This window comes from Nelusetta ayraudi, unplaced genomic scaffold (genome assembly GCF_046127955.1).
Source record: "Nelusetta ayraudi isolate G7.1 ecotype Tasmania unplaced genomic scaffold, CSIRO-AGI_Nayr_v1 ptg000011l, whole genome shotgun sequence".
Lineage (NCBI taxonomy): Eukaryota > Metazoa > Chordata > Actinopteri > Tetraodontiformes > Monacanthidae > Nelusetta > Nelusetta ayraudi.
This window is the reverse complement of record NW_027466061.1, coordinates 5,477,319-5,492,021: the sequence shown is the minus strand read 5'-3', so window position 1 is coordinate 5,492,021 and position 14,703 is coordinate 5,477,319. Positions and strand designations below refer to the sequence as shown.

At 42.4% G+C, this 14,703-nt stretch overlaps 1 protein-coding gene across 2 annotated transcripts in view; it reads right to left on the bottom strand.

The window, feature by feature from the left end:
• Window positions 1-14,703, bottom strand: part of gabrb4 (gamma-aminobutyric acid type A receptor subunit beta4) — a 47,443-nt gene that overhangs the window by 16,279 nt on the left and 16,461 nt on the right. For both annotated transcript variants that reach the window (XM_076020246.1, XM_076020247.1), the window contains exons 3-4: window positions 4,903-4,970; window positions 2,874-3,094 (exon numbers count right to left, since the gene is read on the bottom strand). In XM_076020246.1, coding sequence (XP_075876361.1) covers window positions 2,874-3,094; window positions 4,903-4,970 — 289 coding nt within the window. The remainder of the gene's footprint in view (window positions 1-2,873; window positions 3,095-4,902; window positions 4,971-14,703) is intronic.

Genomic DNA, 14,703 nt, shown 5'->3' with positions numbered 1-14,703 from the left:
AAATTGAAGCGTGTAATAAGCGCTCCTTGCTTACAATATTACCTGGGGCACTCAAGAATTAAAAATAAAATAGTAAAAACAAAGTTAATTGCACAGGTCCTGCTGAGCGCATCAGATGCTTGCTTGCATTTTTCCAATGCTGTTTTTATGAGCCTGCGCAAAATCTGTTGTCTTTAGCCGACAGCTGGGGCACTCAGCACAGTGTTGTTGTGTTATTTATGCTTCTACTTTAATACATCTATGTTATTTCACTGGCTTCAAAAAGATCCTTCATCTGCACCTGGTTTATCATTTCAGACATGCTTAGTTTCACCACAAATGACACGATGGAAATTATGATAAAGGGCTGTGAAAAAGGACAAACATCAGTACCAGCAAATTTCACAGTGAGAAAATAGGCACCAGCACAGCGCAAGGTCCAGGGAGGTGTGTAATTTCATTGTTCATAGTTTGCATCTCTCTGCGCTCGAGCGTGAGGGATGGATTCATACGGGAAGCCTTCACCCTAAAATGGCTGGGATACAGCAGGAGTGTGAACATCACATCCAATCTTGTGAGAAGGAAGAGAAAATCTTTCTGCAGCCATCCGCAGAAAGTCAAACACAAATATGAGGTGTTCTGTCAGTGTGTCAGGCTCGCCAAAGGTCCTTAAATTACCACGGCGTGTGGTTTTATGCACCACTCGGGGGTTACCATGAGCACGGAAATGGACGATACAAAAAAGAAAAAAAGAAAATAAAAAATGGTGGTGGGCAGCAAAGGCTTGACGCCATCTGCCTTCTGCCTTCTGCAGTGGCTGATGGCGACGGTAAACGCGCCCTGTGCAGTGCGCTTGAAGATGAGACGTTAGCGGAACGGCTGATGCTTGTGTTCCTATAGCAACAGCTTTCTGATTCATGCAGGCACAAAAGCAGGCGGAGGTGCCAATACAGGTGTAATGCCATTTTCTCCTGGCACTGGTCCATTTCGACGATGCTTGTGCCCACTTTTACAGAAATCTAGTGCAGGGGGGGAGGGCGTGGGGCTCACACATCATTTATGGGGTGCAGTTATTTCATTCTTTATTCTTTGGATCAGCCGAAGAAGGTGCTAGGATTTTGCCGTGCAATTCCTTTGTCTTAGCCCACTTCATGTGGTTCACATGCACACCAATAAAATCACACACAAGCAACACAGACAATTGTTCTTCCACGGGAGGACGATGGTACCTCGAGAAACCAAATGGAATGGTTCCTAAGCCTGATTCGTTTACATAGGACTCTAAAAGAGTCGGTGGAAAAGGTTTGTAAAAGGAAATGTAAAAGGCAAACAATTAACTTTGATTCACATTCAAGACCGACCAATTCAAATTTTTACTGCCAGTTGAACCGGGCAGCTACAGGTTGAGGCTTCTGGTTCTTGTAAGAGCTGACATAAGATGGCCGTTAATGGTGGGAAACTTGATTCCTTGTAGTGACTTGAGTTAACATATTCCCACAAGACTAATACAGAACATTAAGATACAGCAACAATAGTAATCGCACAGTGGTGACGCTATTGAGACGAGGAGTCACGGCTCACGCATCAACAAAACGACTGTTGAGTTTTGAACTACTCATTCAGGGCTCATGGATGCCCGTCACCGCCCTGTGGTGAGCTGTGATTTGTTTTAATGCCACGACTAAAATCTTGGCAAAAACAAAAAAACAAAAACAAAACAGTGCCCCTTCGAAAAGCCTGCAGTGCCATTATTTCTCCCTCTTTCAACGTACAAATGCAAAGCAGTTGTGATAAAACTGCCGCCACAGCAGCGTCCGCGCTAATCTCATTTGCTGCAGCGCGGCTCGCAGTCACTTGCTCAGTTTCTTCTTTGTCCTCTCCGGTGGATTTTAAGGACGGCCTGCAGCATTCACTATCCAACTCTGTCAAAACTTAAAGGACGCTCACTAGTTAGCTCAACCAATGCTAAGACTGACTGAAGACACTTTAGGCTGGAGACTGACGAGGCGGACGGGAGAGATTTCAGACATCTCTGCAACGTGGCTACATTGGATGGAGATTATAAGGGCGTTCCTTCAATCATCTCCTGACCCTCTTCGTGGCTGTGCCAAACCAAGCTGCTTCAAGACGTCCATTTACAGGAGTGAAAACAAGCCTTTCGGTTTATTTAGGCAGCAGATGTTTGCAGTGATATTCCTCAGCAGGAATCAGACCGCATTTCTATAAAGACGACACCTTATGAAAAGTCTTTGGAGGGGGAAAAAGAGTTTTGCCATCTTATCTCTCTTTGTGTCAGCACCAATTCAGAATTCAGGGTTTCTGAATACTGATTTCTACATTAATTATTCATTATTGCATGTGATCTTTCTTGTCGCTGGCATTTCCTTTCATTACCGAACAAAACATGTTCCTAGCTTTTTGTGCCCCTGTCAAACTACCGTTTCTTTAATGAATTACGCTGCGAAAAGTAGCGACCCATTGCACTTATTTTATCTACGGGTCAGGGACGGGTAAATCCTATTGCAGCATGGATGGAACATTTTTTCCCCCTTTATATTCAGAGTTATTTCTTTCACCAAAGGCTTCACCTCCTTGCATTATTGAGTCTTTCCAAAAGTAGAATTATTAAACAAGAAAAATCCATCCGTCCTTTTCCTATAACATACTGTATTTCTTTTTCCGGAATCTCGCTGCACGCACGCAAAAGAGTAAACAGGGCGGGGCTAATATGATGCATCCAAAAATATGCATTCGTTTAGAATCCCTTACTGGGTGTTCTTCCACGTTGCTATTCTTTTTTTTTTTGCTGCTCAGCACCAAAATGCAATGCATGTCAAATATTTAAGACATATACTGAACAGATACATGCACATATGAGAAACAAAGGTTTTTACCTCAGCCCGTATAAGACGGTGCCATCAGGGTGGAGCCGGATCATTCGGTTCTTCACCGTCACGCCGTGGAGGAAGGACTTCTTGTCGTTAAGGAAGTAGGTGTCCGGGAGCCACAGCTGGTCTGCAACACGGTTGTCCAGAGTCAGGTTGAGTTTCAGCTCACCGTAGGCCAGACGCTTATCCCGCCAGCTCTGCTGGAAATACATTGTGATGGTGTAGTCCTGATGGGAGGAAAAACAAAACAAAACAAGAAATGAGGGATTAAATTACCACAAAATCACTGCTGTTAGAATGTATCAGATGGTGACATGGCAAAATCTACAATGTGGAGGGCAAATAGTATCGCGTTAGCGTGAGCAAAGAGAGAATTGAACATGATCCTTTTGTACATGTTGCAGCTGACTCTATTGAAATGAAAAAAAAAAAAATAAGAATAAGCACTGTGGACAAAGACAAATGCATCAAGAAATGAGCAAAAACTGTTAAATACAGTGAGGAAAGCAAACCCATAAATACAGCTGTGCTAGTACTCCAGTATTGCTGTAGTAACTGAAAGAGTGCTCGAGTGGAGATATACGGTCTGACAGCTAATGCATCATTGCCCCTCTGGTCACAGGACTCCAGTGTACAGGCTGATTCATGAGAGATACACATATTGGCTTGGTTTGGCCGACACTATAGCATGGTCTTAAGCATCGTGCACTTTGCAGAAAGAGCAGAGCTTAATGAACATGCTCTCTTTTTTCAGGAAGATTACATGGCTCCTCGTGTTTCTGAATGTAGACACTTTCTTTGGCTGTTGCCTGATTTCACACCAGTTAAATGGATAGTTCAACATTTTGGCACGTGAGTAGGTACATTCCCTTTCATCAGTGCATGTTGTTTTGAGGTTTGGCGGAGGTGGGAGGAGGGCGGGGGAGCGGAGACTTCTCAGCCAACGAAATGGAGGTGAACGGTGCAGGTCTCCCTCCCTCAAAACTCATCAAATACACAAACTACATGCAATGAGCAGACAAAAAGCTGGTCCACACACCACAATATGAGATAATAATATAACATTACGATACAGAGTTGATGTTGTTGAGAAGAGGCTGACGTCTCTGCGGCCTGGATCTCAAAATAACAGAAATTAATTGAATGCTGCACTGGTTCTAAGCACTGGTCCGTTTACAATACTATTTAGACCTCCCTGTGTTACGAGGTAAAAAAGCATGGCTATGTAGGTATATTTGTATGCTGTTGTATGAACAGTAATTTCAACATGTATTTAACAACAGCTTTTTTTGGTTAATGGTTAACAATCATTTAATCATCCACAGGAAAAAAACGGAACACAAACCAGCGAATGAAGCGAGGCAGCAAACAAAGAGGAGCCGTCTGTGACGCCCGGGAGGAGAGAGCGGCACGGCGAGTGACAGTGTCGTGCCGCACTGGATAAATAAAGTGCTGAGAGACAGGATGACGTCACCGCTCAGACAACGGCCATATTGCCTTGTTCACTGCTCGGCTTGCCCTTCTGACTGTGGCCACGGCGGAAGAATACGTGCGAACAGAGCGCGAAAAAGAAATTAGCAGTCGTCCGTGACAGAAAAAACAAACAAACAAACATCAACAAACCGTCACTTTTGAGCTTCGGCGAGAAAAGCCACAGCTTTCCTTCTGCGGAGTTAGTGTTAAATTGTCGCCCGTCAACACAACACAACACAACACAACACGCACGCACACAGGCAGGCAGGCACGCTCAACATGTAGCGGTAGTTCTTGTCTGGCTCGATCACTCAGGCCGGCGATGATAACTGGCCTAGTTTGTGGGTGGGAAGCCGACGAAGGCTCATGTATGTGTTGCTGCACTGGTTGGCTGGGCGCTCGCCTGGAGGTGTGTAGATAAGCGTGAAGCTCCTCGTTACGTGCTCACGGTCGAAGCTCTTCTTTTGCACCGACGAGTTGTGCAGTGATGAAACGGGCCAATTTTAACGGCAGGGAAGATATAAACACTTTTCTTGTCTTTTTTTTTTTTTTTTTTACATACCATGTTTACTTCTGAAATGGAGTCGATGCTTGCTATGTTGATGCTCATTCCTACAATGACAGGAGGACCTGAGGAGAACAGAACAGAAAAGAAGACAGATTGAAAACAGATTAAAGAGATCTCCACAAAAATAATCCGTGGCTAAACACACATCCTGTGCTCAAGATATGGCAGAAATGAAGTGTTAGGCTAATGTGGATGGCTATAGCTAGCATAACAGCTTCAAGGTGTATTTCATTAAATTAAAAGCCCATTGAAAATCTTAAAATGGGTAGGTGAAGAGGGCATTTCCAAAAACAAAGATGCCATAGCACCGGCTGTTATAGGTGACATTTACTTATATACAGTAACAACAAACAGACACATTGTTCACCAAAAGAAATAATAACTATAATGATAAAGAGATTCTCCTCGCAGGGAAATCACTGTATGGAATTGTTGCTACAGTTATCTTGACGCCACTATCTACTTCTGTTGTGATCATTAAAAATGATCATGATCAATGATCATTAATAACATAAAATTTATATGAAAATAGGAATAGTTTAAAGCATGAACAGCCCTCGGGGCATACATTTACATTTCAATCACGTCTCACTTAAAGGAGGAGGAGGTGAAAAAGAGGAGTGACTGGAGCAAGTGGTACATTTTCAGTTCAGGTATGAAGAATCAGATTATAGTCTTCCAGGTTCAGTGACGTCAGATTTGCAAGGTACGTGCTGTACGTCTATATTCAGCTACAAGACGAAAATGGCATTTTTAAAGTAATCACAGCGTTAAAAAACAAAAAAAACAAACAAACATAATCCTATACTGCAGCATACATTAAGCCAGTGACAAAGCAAATTTAAGCCTGTTATTGTTTGTCCTCAGAAAATGTGTGTGCAGCACAAAGTATGGATCAGTCGCTCTTAAGGGCTTACGGAACAAGAAAACAAGAAAAGTCGTGCACTCATCCATACTAATTTCCACACTGGCGATCCCTGTAAAGGAACAGGAAGAGCAAAGTGGGCCTCATTTACATGATCACGGTACACAGTATACACCTCGGACATGTAAACAGCTCTGTGCATTGACTCCCTTACATGACAACGAAACACTTAGCTCACTTAAATATTCACACGTGCTCTAGTTTACAAGGATTATCCATCACCAGTGCCCATAAGTGTCCACATTCAGGACACACACTCACTCAAGCGCTCACTCAACTTGCGTTGACTTGTTTTTCTTACAGTAGAAAAACCACCAAACCAAAAACAAAACACTCCAATAGTAAGAAAACTAAGATCATGTTATTCCAGAGCATTATCACGGTCTCATTGTTATTCCTCTGCATCAAAACACAATTGACCAACAGATTTTGTTTCTGTATTATTAAGTATGATGACACCTCTTGCCAACCTCCAGTCTAAAGCATTTTTTCAAGTGCTGTAAACAGTGCATACTTTATCAAAGCTCTTTCAATAACATTCAACTTGATTGCATGTGCAGTCCAAAGAAATCGTCCATTTGGCATGTTGGTTAATTTTTAAATATCTACTTAACACAAACAACTACCATTTTAACAGAGAAGATCAAGCTTCAGATAATCACTCCTTCAGGCAAGATTTGGCTTGGGACTGGATATAAGGCACTTGTATTACTTTACCTTTATCTTTCTACCTACTTTATTCGTAAAAAAAAGAAGTGATTGGCGCCCACTGCCTGACACGGCACTTTTAAAAAAAAAAAAAAGATAATAGATCTGATTGTCAGAGATTCTCTCCGACTTATTTTCACAAATTCTTACTCTAGTCCTGCTGCCAACCTCATCAACCCAGTCCCTTCCCTCCTTCTTCAATCCACAACCAAGACCTCCCCTTCCACACACACACACGCGCTCGTGCGCATGTATTGCGCCAGTGAACATGATCACCCCACGGACGATGCGAACGAATTGCTGACATAGAAAACAGAAAAGCAGAAACAGTTCAGTGATTGGTTCATGTGGCGGTGCTGAATCAGTACATTCAGATTATGTCCTGTGGTGGTACAGTGGAACAGGCATTTGCATAAGGATCATAAACACAGGCGAAAACACAGATGCACGGCAACATGAACCTCATCATGCGTGTCATTGTCTTGCAGTCATTTACACTTTCTTTATTCTCCGCTTCATTGTCGCTGCCGATGCTGCACAAATGCCACGTCGGTGCAGCCTGTTCTCTGTGCGTGCATATCTCAACCTTTAATTCAATTTATTTTTTTTTTGAGATTTTTTGCCTGCATTTGGTTGAATAGTAAAAATGTAGTGAAATTATGACAAGGCAAATGTTGAACTGAAAACTGCTGGAGCTAAGGAAAGTATGCAGGACAGGTTTATGTTCACATCTTAAATAAGGTGACTTGTGAGTGTAGATTCTGTCTGACCAAAATAAACCAATGACTTCTGGAATAATCTCAAAATAGAAAAACTTTGAAGTGCAAAAACAATAGTGGTCATTAGATCTTGACAGCTAGCAAAAGCAATATGACGTTGTTTATAGGTTGCAGACTTGCACAGTTCAGAGACCAGTTGGGAGTTTTGAATTGCTAATGTGACCCTCATCTGTCCAAATACCTTCACAACCCCTAAAATGAAGAGTCTGGGTGTATAAAAAGGCGGCGCCTATCTTTCTTTTATCGGCTATGGTTAAAAATATGCCGCGGCTCAAACGGAGCTGTCAGTGTTCGTCAGGGTCCTTTCACACCTGCCTTGTTCAGTGGCACTGATTTGAACCCAAGATTGGTTTTCACTTTTCTGTTTTTAGTTGGGCCAGGTGTGAACTATGTAGCACCAGGTGTGGAGCGAAACAACCTTGGCAATGCCCACCCATCCATTCATTATCTATAGTCGCTTCCTCTTGTGCACAGGGTCACAGGAGAGTATCCCAAGAGGAATTTGTGTTCCTCTGTGATGGAGGCAGTGGCTGGGCCAAAGAGAGGTTTGCAGAGCAGGGTGGGGCTCCGCCACGTTGTGGTCCAAACTATGATCATCTTTCGTAGGTTTATGCAGATCGATAGCATATAGCAGATTTCCTGCAGACTGGTTCTCAGTTTCACGCAGCTTGTACATTTTTGTCCGCCTTCACTGCTGCCACATCTCACAAAAATATACACTATGTACTATACCACTCTGCACGTATGTGGTGGTATACAGTTACGGCGGACTTCGCTCAGCACACAGCCAATGTGCCATCTGGGGGGGGATGTTGACCAGGATACGTTTATAAGACAACGGAAATAAAATCTTGGTGTGGAACTGGACCAAATCAGTCACCACCCCTGAGGTGAACCCTGATTCCTCTAAATAATAGGTAATGCTTCCTTTGGGGGCCCTTTCCCGGAGATATTAATCGATGATGATGTTCCTATGTCCAGTACTGGTGCTGAAATATTAACTAGCAAATCACATGGCTGAACAGGGTCCATCTATCCTCTCACTTATATTCCGTAATCCTATTTTCTCTCCCCCGCCGCCCACCCCTCACACTTCACCAAATGCCCTACATTTTTGTCATATCCCCAGACCTCAACTGTTTCTTTAAAAAAGGCAAAAGTAGGGCTTCTTCCATGGCGGTCGTGAAGGCAACCGGTGACAGTTTCCCCCAGAGATGCCAAAGTACATTGGTTCAGAGATAAAAACAGAAAGGACTCAATCTCTGTCCCCGTCAGCTTCCCGCTCTCCTTGCATACTTTGACCCTCCCTTAGTGGGAAAGAGGAGCTCGCTTTGTCACCGAGGCTCGCTCAAAATAAAACCGCTACCTGCGCTTGCACTTCACAAGTTGATAGAACAACTCTTCCTTAAAAAAAAAAGCAACGCACCTTTTCATCTTTAAATAATCTCCCCTCCTTTATTCACCAACAAGCGTTTCAAATGCTGTCAAAGATGTTTTTTCCCCACCTGCGTGGAAGTTGGTTTAAAAATACAAGGAAGTGACGAGAACGGTGATAACAAGAGTCATTTGTTATCTGCCTATCCTCAGTTCACACAATAGACAGATATGGGGTGAGGCGAAAAGATTGTAAAATCACCAGGGACAAAAAAGGGAAAACTTTTAAATCTATTTCTGATTCCGTTCTGGTTTTAAATGTGATATCATGCCAATGTGCCAATAAAACAGCTCTCAACCTCTGAGAGACTACTGGACACAGTACAATATCAGAGAAACAGTGTGTACTGGAACCCACCAATCCACACCAGGGCTGAGAATCGCTCTGCCGGCCATTGTCTGAATCAACCCCAGATCCAAATGTAAAGTGAATTGATTAACAACTTTAGCACGTCACTTGCCTAGTTTACAGAGGCAACAGGTTATGTCATTAAACTGAAACCTACAAGTTATCTTTCAACCTATGAGACTTTAAGATATCGAACTGCAACAATTTTGGACTTGCACTCTGCTGATCTCACAATTTAACAAGGTTGTGGACTTGATCCTGGGCCTGGGTCATTTCTGTGCGGAGTTTGCATGTTCTCCCTGTGTCTGCGTGGATTCTGTCCGGGTTCTCCGGCTTCCTCCCACACTCCAAAAACATGCATGTGAGGCGAATTGCGAACTCTTGATTGTCGAAGGGTGTGCATGAGTGTGAATGGTTGTATGTCTTTTTTCTTTTTCTGTATGTCTTTCGATGTGGACCTGTGACAAACTGGCGAATTGTCCAGGGTTTACCATGGGCTTTGCCCCATGACAGTTGGGATAGTTTCCAGCAGACCCCAGCAATCCTGAGTGCAGAAGTAAGCGGGAATAGAGGATGGATGGTTGATGGATGGATAATGAATCTCACCTTAAAATGAGTCAATCATACATAGTTTATGGATTATTTACTCCAGTTTTCACTATATTACCAAGACAAACCATGTAGAGTACTTACCTTTTGCCATTTGTCATTACAATTATTCACCATTCAATTGGATGTCCCCTCACTATATTCAGTACATTTTCAATCAGTAAGGGGAATCATATATTTCAGTTATTTCGGTTGAGTTTTTTCCTGACAACACAACGCTTCCTATTGGTGGGTACAGTGGCATTTGTCACTAAACTCTTTCCAAAGTCAGGCTGGGGAATGGAACAGCCACTGTTCTTTGTTCTTCTTTGACTGAGGAATCATTGTCCAGTTCTGATTAAAAAAAAATAAAAATGTGGTCATCCACACTTGCACTAAAACCTCTGTTTCGCTACAGGGCAGGGCCACCGCCATTGTCCATTGGCATCATGATGGTGGCCACCAGTGGTAGAAAGGTGCAGTGCAATTACTTGTCCAAAATAGCAAGCAAAGTTGACAAACTAGACCTTGAAGCAGTAATTATTGCCTGCGACCGCACCGTCATTGCGATGTTTAGACTGTTTGTTTGCTGGACAGTAGATCTACGTAGGCGGCAGAGTGGTTTGAGAATTAGGTCATGATGTTGGTTGTTGTTTGAGTAACTTCAGGAGTACCGAAAGTCACTCACTACGCATTTCAGTGTGTTTATTCTATATTAAGGACTCAATGACACTCTTGTAAATTGAGACTCTGCTCATTATCTATGTAGGCTGTCTTCGAAACGCCAACAATGTGTTGCCACTTTTGGTTTCCAGTCTGACAGTCTTGTCTAGCCACAGGGCAGACGAGCTACTAGCGCTGACGTGGTGAGCAGTGACGCTGCCCTATATAACATTCTCCTCAGTGGTGGTGGATCTCATCAAAACAATAGAAGTTGACATGCCAGTTCTACAGAATGGTCATTAGATTAAAAGATGTTTCCCCAACTTTTAATAAGACAAGTTTAGTTCAGCTCCACATTTAGCCTCTTAACTTGGGGGTATAAGTTGGGGGCACATAAATACCTTAAATCCCTGCAGGCTTGTTTGGTCTGTAAAACAGGTAAAAGTTGTGGGTATTGTTGAACGTTTTGATAACGGTATGCACAATCTTTAAACATTCTTGAAGCCAAAATTTGAGAAACATTTGGTTCATCATCCCTCATCATCTTGCAACAGTTTTGCTTTGAGATGCTGATTCCGAAGAGAAATGATCAGAGTTCATTGGTCTTCGAGTCTTTCAGGACTTTCATTAAGCACCAACCAAAACCAATCCCAAGAAGCGCCCTTCCCGCAACATCACACAAACTGACATGCAGAAAACAAAAACAAACAACTGTGAGGTTTGCTTAGTTTTGCATTTACAGTAGTGATCACATCATTGGAATTCCGGGAGGGGATGAACAGGCAATCCCAGGCCCACAGTGTTTGAACAAACAAATCATTCTGGGCCCAAGATCAGAATTGAACGGATATAGAGTCTACAGGCCACATTTGCATGGGTACAGTGTAAAGCCTTAATGGGTAGAAGTTTATAGTTTATGGAGTATCTCTCTGTATGTCTGAGTGTGAGCAGGTGGCGACTTGCCAAATAAACAAAAATCACAGCATCCATTAAAGACTGTCAATGTCAGCCAAACTTTTTACCGTCCACTTATAATTGCATACATTATGCATATTTTTATATATGTGTATATATATATATATATATATATATATATACATATATATATATATATATATATATATATATATATATATATATATATATATATATATATATATAGATATATATATATGTGCATGTATGCATGTATGTATGTATGCATGTATTTATGTATGTATGTATGTATATATGTAGACTTACATACTGTAACTACATACACACACATATGTATACATATGCATATATGTAGAGTTACATACACGAAACATACATACACGAAAACCAATCTTGTACCTAATCCTACTTTGCATTGATCATTCAACTGTTTGACAAACCTATTTTTTTCCCCCAAAGAAGCACACAGTTGTAACTTTGATTTAAAGTAGGATTTAACAGACATTTTTTGTTGGATTTAATTTATTTTGTATGTATTATTTGGGTTATGGGTGACACGGTGGCGCAGTGGTTAGCGCTGCTGCCTCACAGCAAGAAGGTCGTGGGTTTGATTCCGGGGCCCGGACCTGGGACCTTTCTGTGTGGAGTTTGCATGTTCTCCCTGTGTATGCATGGATCCTCCCACACTCCAAAAACATGCATGTGAGGTCAATTGAACATTCTAAATTGTCCGTAGGTGTGCATGTGAGTGTGAATGGTTGTCTGTTTCTATGTGGCCCTGCGATGAACTGGTGACTCGTCCAGGGTGTCACCCTGCCTTCACCCTATGACAGCTGGGATAGGCTCCAGCAGACCCCCGTGACCCTGAATAGGAATAAGCGGGTATAGAAGATGAATGAATTAATGAATTATTTGGGTCATATATGTATATTTAATATATAAAATGTTCTATCTTAATCTACAATCTATCAACGTTTTTTCACAAAGGAGGACTTCCTACAACAAATGGCAATTTTTGGGGTACATTTAACACAGCAAACCACACACATAATGACGACTACTAGTAATACTTTGATATATAATAAATGGAGCAACATAAATTTGCATTTGAAAGCAAGTGAGATTAGGGGCCAGGTTAACAGTTTTGGCATATCTGGGTTGACTCTACACTGTGCCAAGAAGGAGGAGGAGCTCGCAGTCAAGAATACATCTCATTTCTTCTATTTCAATAGCAGTGTATGATGAAATCTGACGGGAGCTCCATAAAGAAGCTCCTGTGGAGTGTTTTTTCATAGTGTACATCTTTACATCTTTACATTTAATATAAGAGCTTCACTATAACAACCAACAAACTCAATTTGAAAAATTAGATGTGAATTGAGGAGAGCTCTGTCATGTTAATCCAAAGATTCTGAGGGGAAAAAAAAAACAGAAAGAATTGCAGACAGCAAAGAAAAGACTGCTCTGCCCCTTATATAAAAACTATGATAATCAACCCATTGCCTAGCAACAGAGGATTCCATAGCAACTGTGCAGCATTTTCCCCACAGTGTTGCAGGAGCAGCGTGATGATTTATCCAGTTGTCTGTGTTTGTTTTTGTTTTCAATGGCAATGCTGCTCTCAAGAAAGCCCTTAAAAAATCAAATGAAAAAAGATATGTTAATGACGCAGAACTGATTTAATGCAGAAGCCTGATACAAGCTTTCTTTCATGACGCAACGAAAACTCAGTAAGGTAGGCCTTTAATTGCCGATAAACTGTTGCCAGCAGGGAACAAGGTCACATTTAACTGAAATGATTAATGCAGACTCTCAGGACGAATTCTCCCTCGTGATTTAGAGATTTGAATCATTTCTCTTCAGTGCCTTGTCAACGGGAAGTGTCTTGCATGCCGTGTGAACAATGCAGACGACCGCGATATTTATAACACTTAACACCCTTTGGGCATTCACATTAGAGGGGCGTGTACAAGGGACGGGCTCGAGAACAATCGTAAATAACTGCGCCCTGATTGATGGCTGGTGATTTGAAGAGATATAACAAACTGAGTCATGATCACAGGCATACATCAATAAGTCGGAGGATGGAAACATCGAATGTCATCGCTATGAAAATGGTGGGCGGGTACTACCAGTATCTACGCTGACTGCTGTGGATGTAGACTGCAGACTGTATTGTCTGTATTAGCTTTAATACAGACAACACGACCCAAATGCTGATTTTGCTGAACTAATTTGATATGTCTGCAGAAGTCCAGAAGGTGGATCTGCTTTAGGTTTCCTGGTTTCAATCTGGCATGCGAGGCTCACATCAGAAAGACGCGACAGCCAGTGGGACATCAGGAAACAGGAATTGACATTGAAATGGAATTTTCTGATGAGAACATAATGGCAAACATGAGACAGCTTGGAAGCCATGCTCTCGAGAATTGCATGGAAGTACATAAAATGGAATAGTTCATAGCGTTCCTGAGCCCGCCTCATGCCAGTTCTCAGCAAATGCATGTAGACTGACAAACACATTCACACCTACGGGCGCTGTGGAGTTTCCAGTTGACCTATAATCTGCATGTCTTTGGACTGTGGGAGGAAACTGGAGCCACTGAGTGAATACATGAACGCCAGGCAGAATTAACCCTTTGCAGGAAATGCCCCGAAAATACCTCATCCCTTCCTTCCAAATGAAAAGCTGGATTGCCTGAACAAAATAAGCAGCATGGCATTTCTCCCAAGAGGTAGTTGGTTGCACAAACACCACCAAACCAAAGGTAAACATTAAGCGTGCCGCCGCGGAAAACAAGGAAACAGGAAAGCGCTGTGTGACATTAGCCGCGGCTTCCGGATAAAGGGGCGGCATGAAAGCAGCTCTCGAGAGGAGTAAGAGAGGACGGCGGAGATGGCGAAAAAAGAAAATGATGAGGGAGAGCAGGGGAGCAGAGGCAGTACATCACAGGAAGCCGGAGAGACAGAGGATAAGTAAAGGTGGCCTCATCTTATCGTCCTATCCTGTCACAAACCTTGCACCTGATATATGAAGCCTACTTAGATCCCGCACTACAAAGCTGCATGTGAACAATGCTTCGCACTTACACACAGCCGCACCGTCAGTGAATTATGAAACACGGCGCATATTACTGGCCGCCTCGCTAACTCATAAATTATGGCCCTGTGCGGAACGCTCCGAAAGGAGGAGGCGCGAATCACAAGAAGGTTAAGGTTGGGTTTCGTTTCCCGACCAGAACTCACAAAGACACGACTTTAATGAGTAGAAAAAGTTCAATGCCCTTTGTGAGTAGAAACATCTGAAAACAGAAAAAGAAAGATGCATCCGTGGCAATGCATGAATGGAGATCAACTCTGATTCTTCAGAGTTCAAACGTGCAACAATTCCAATATACTAATACGCCATTCCA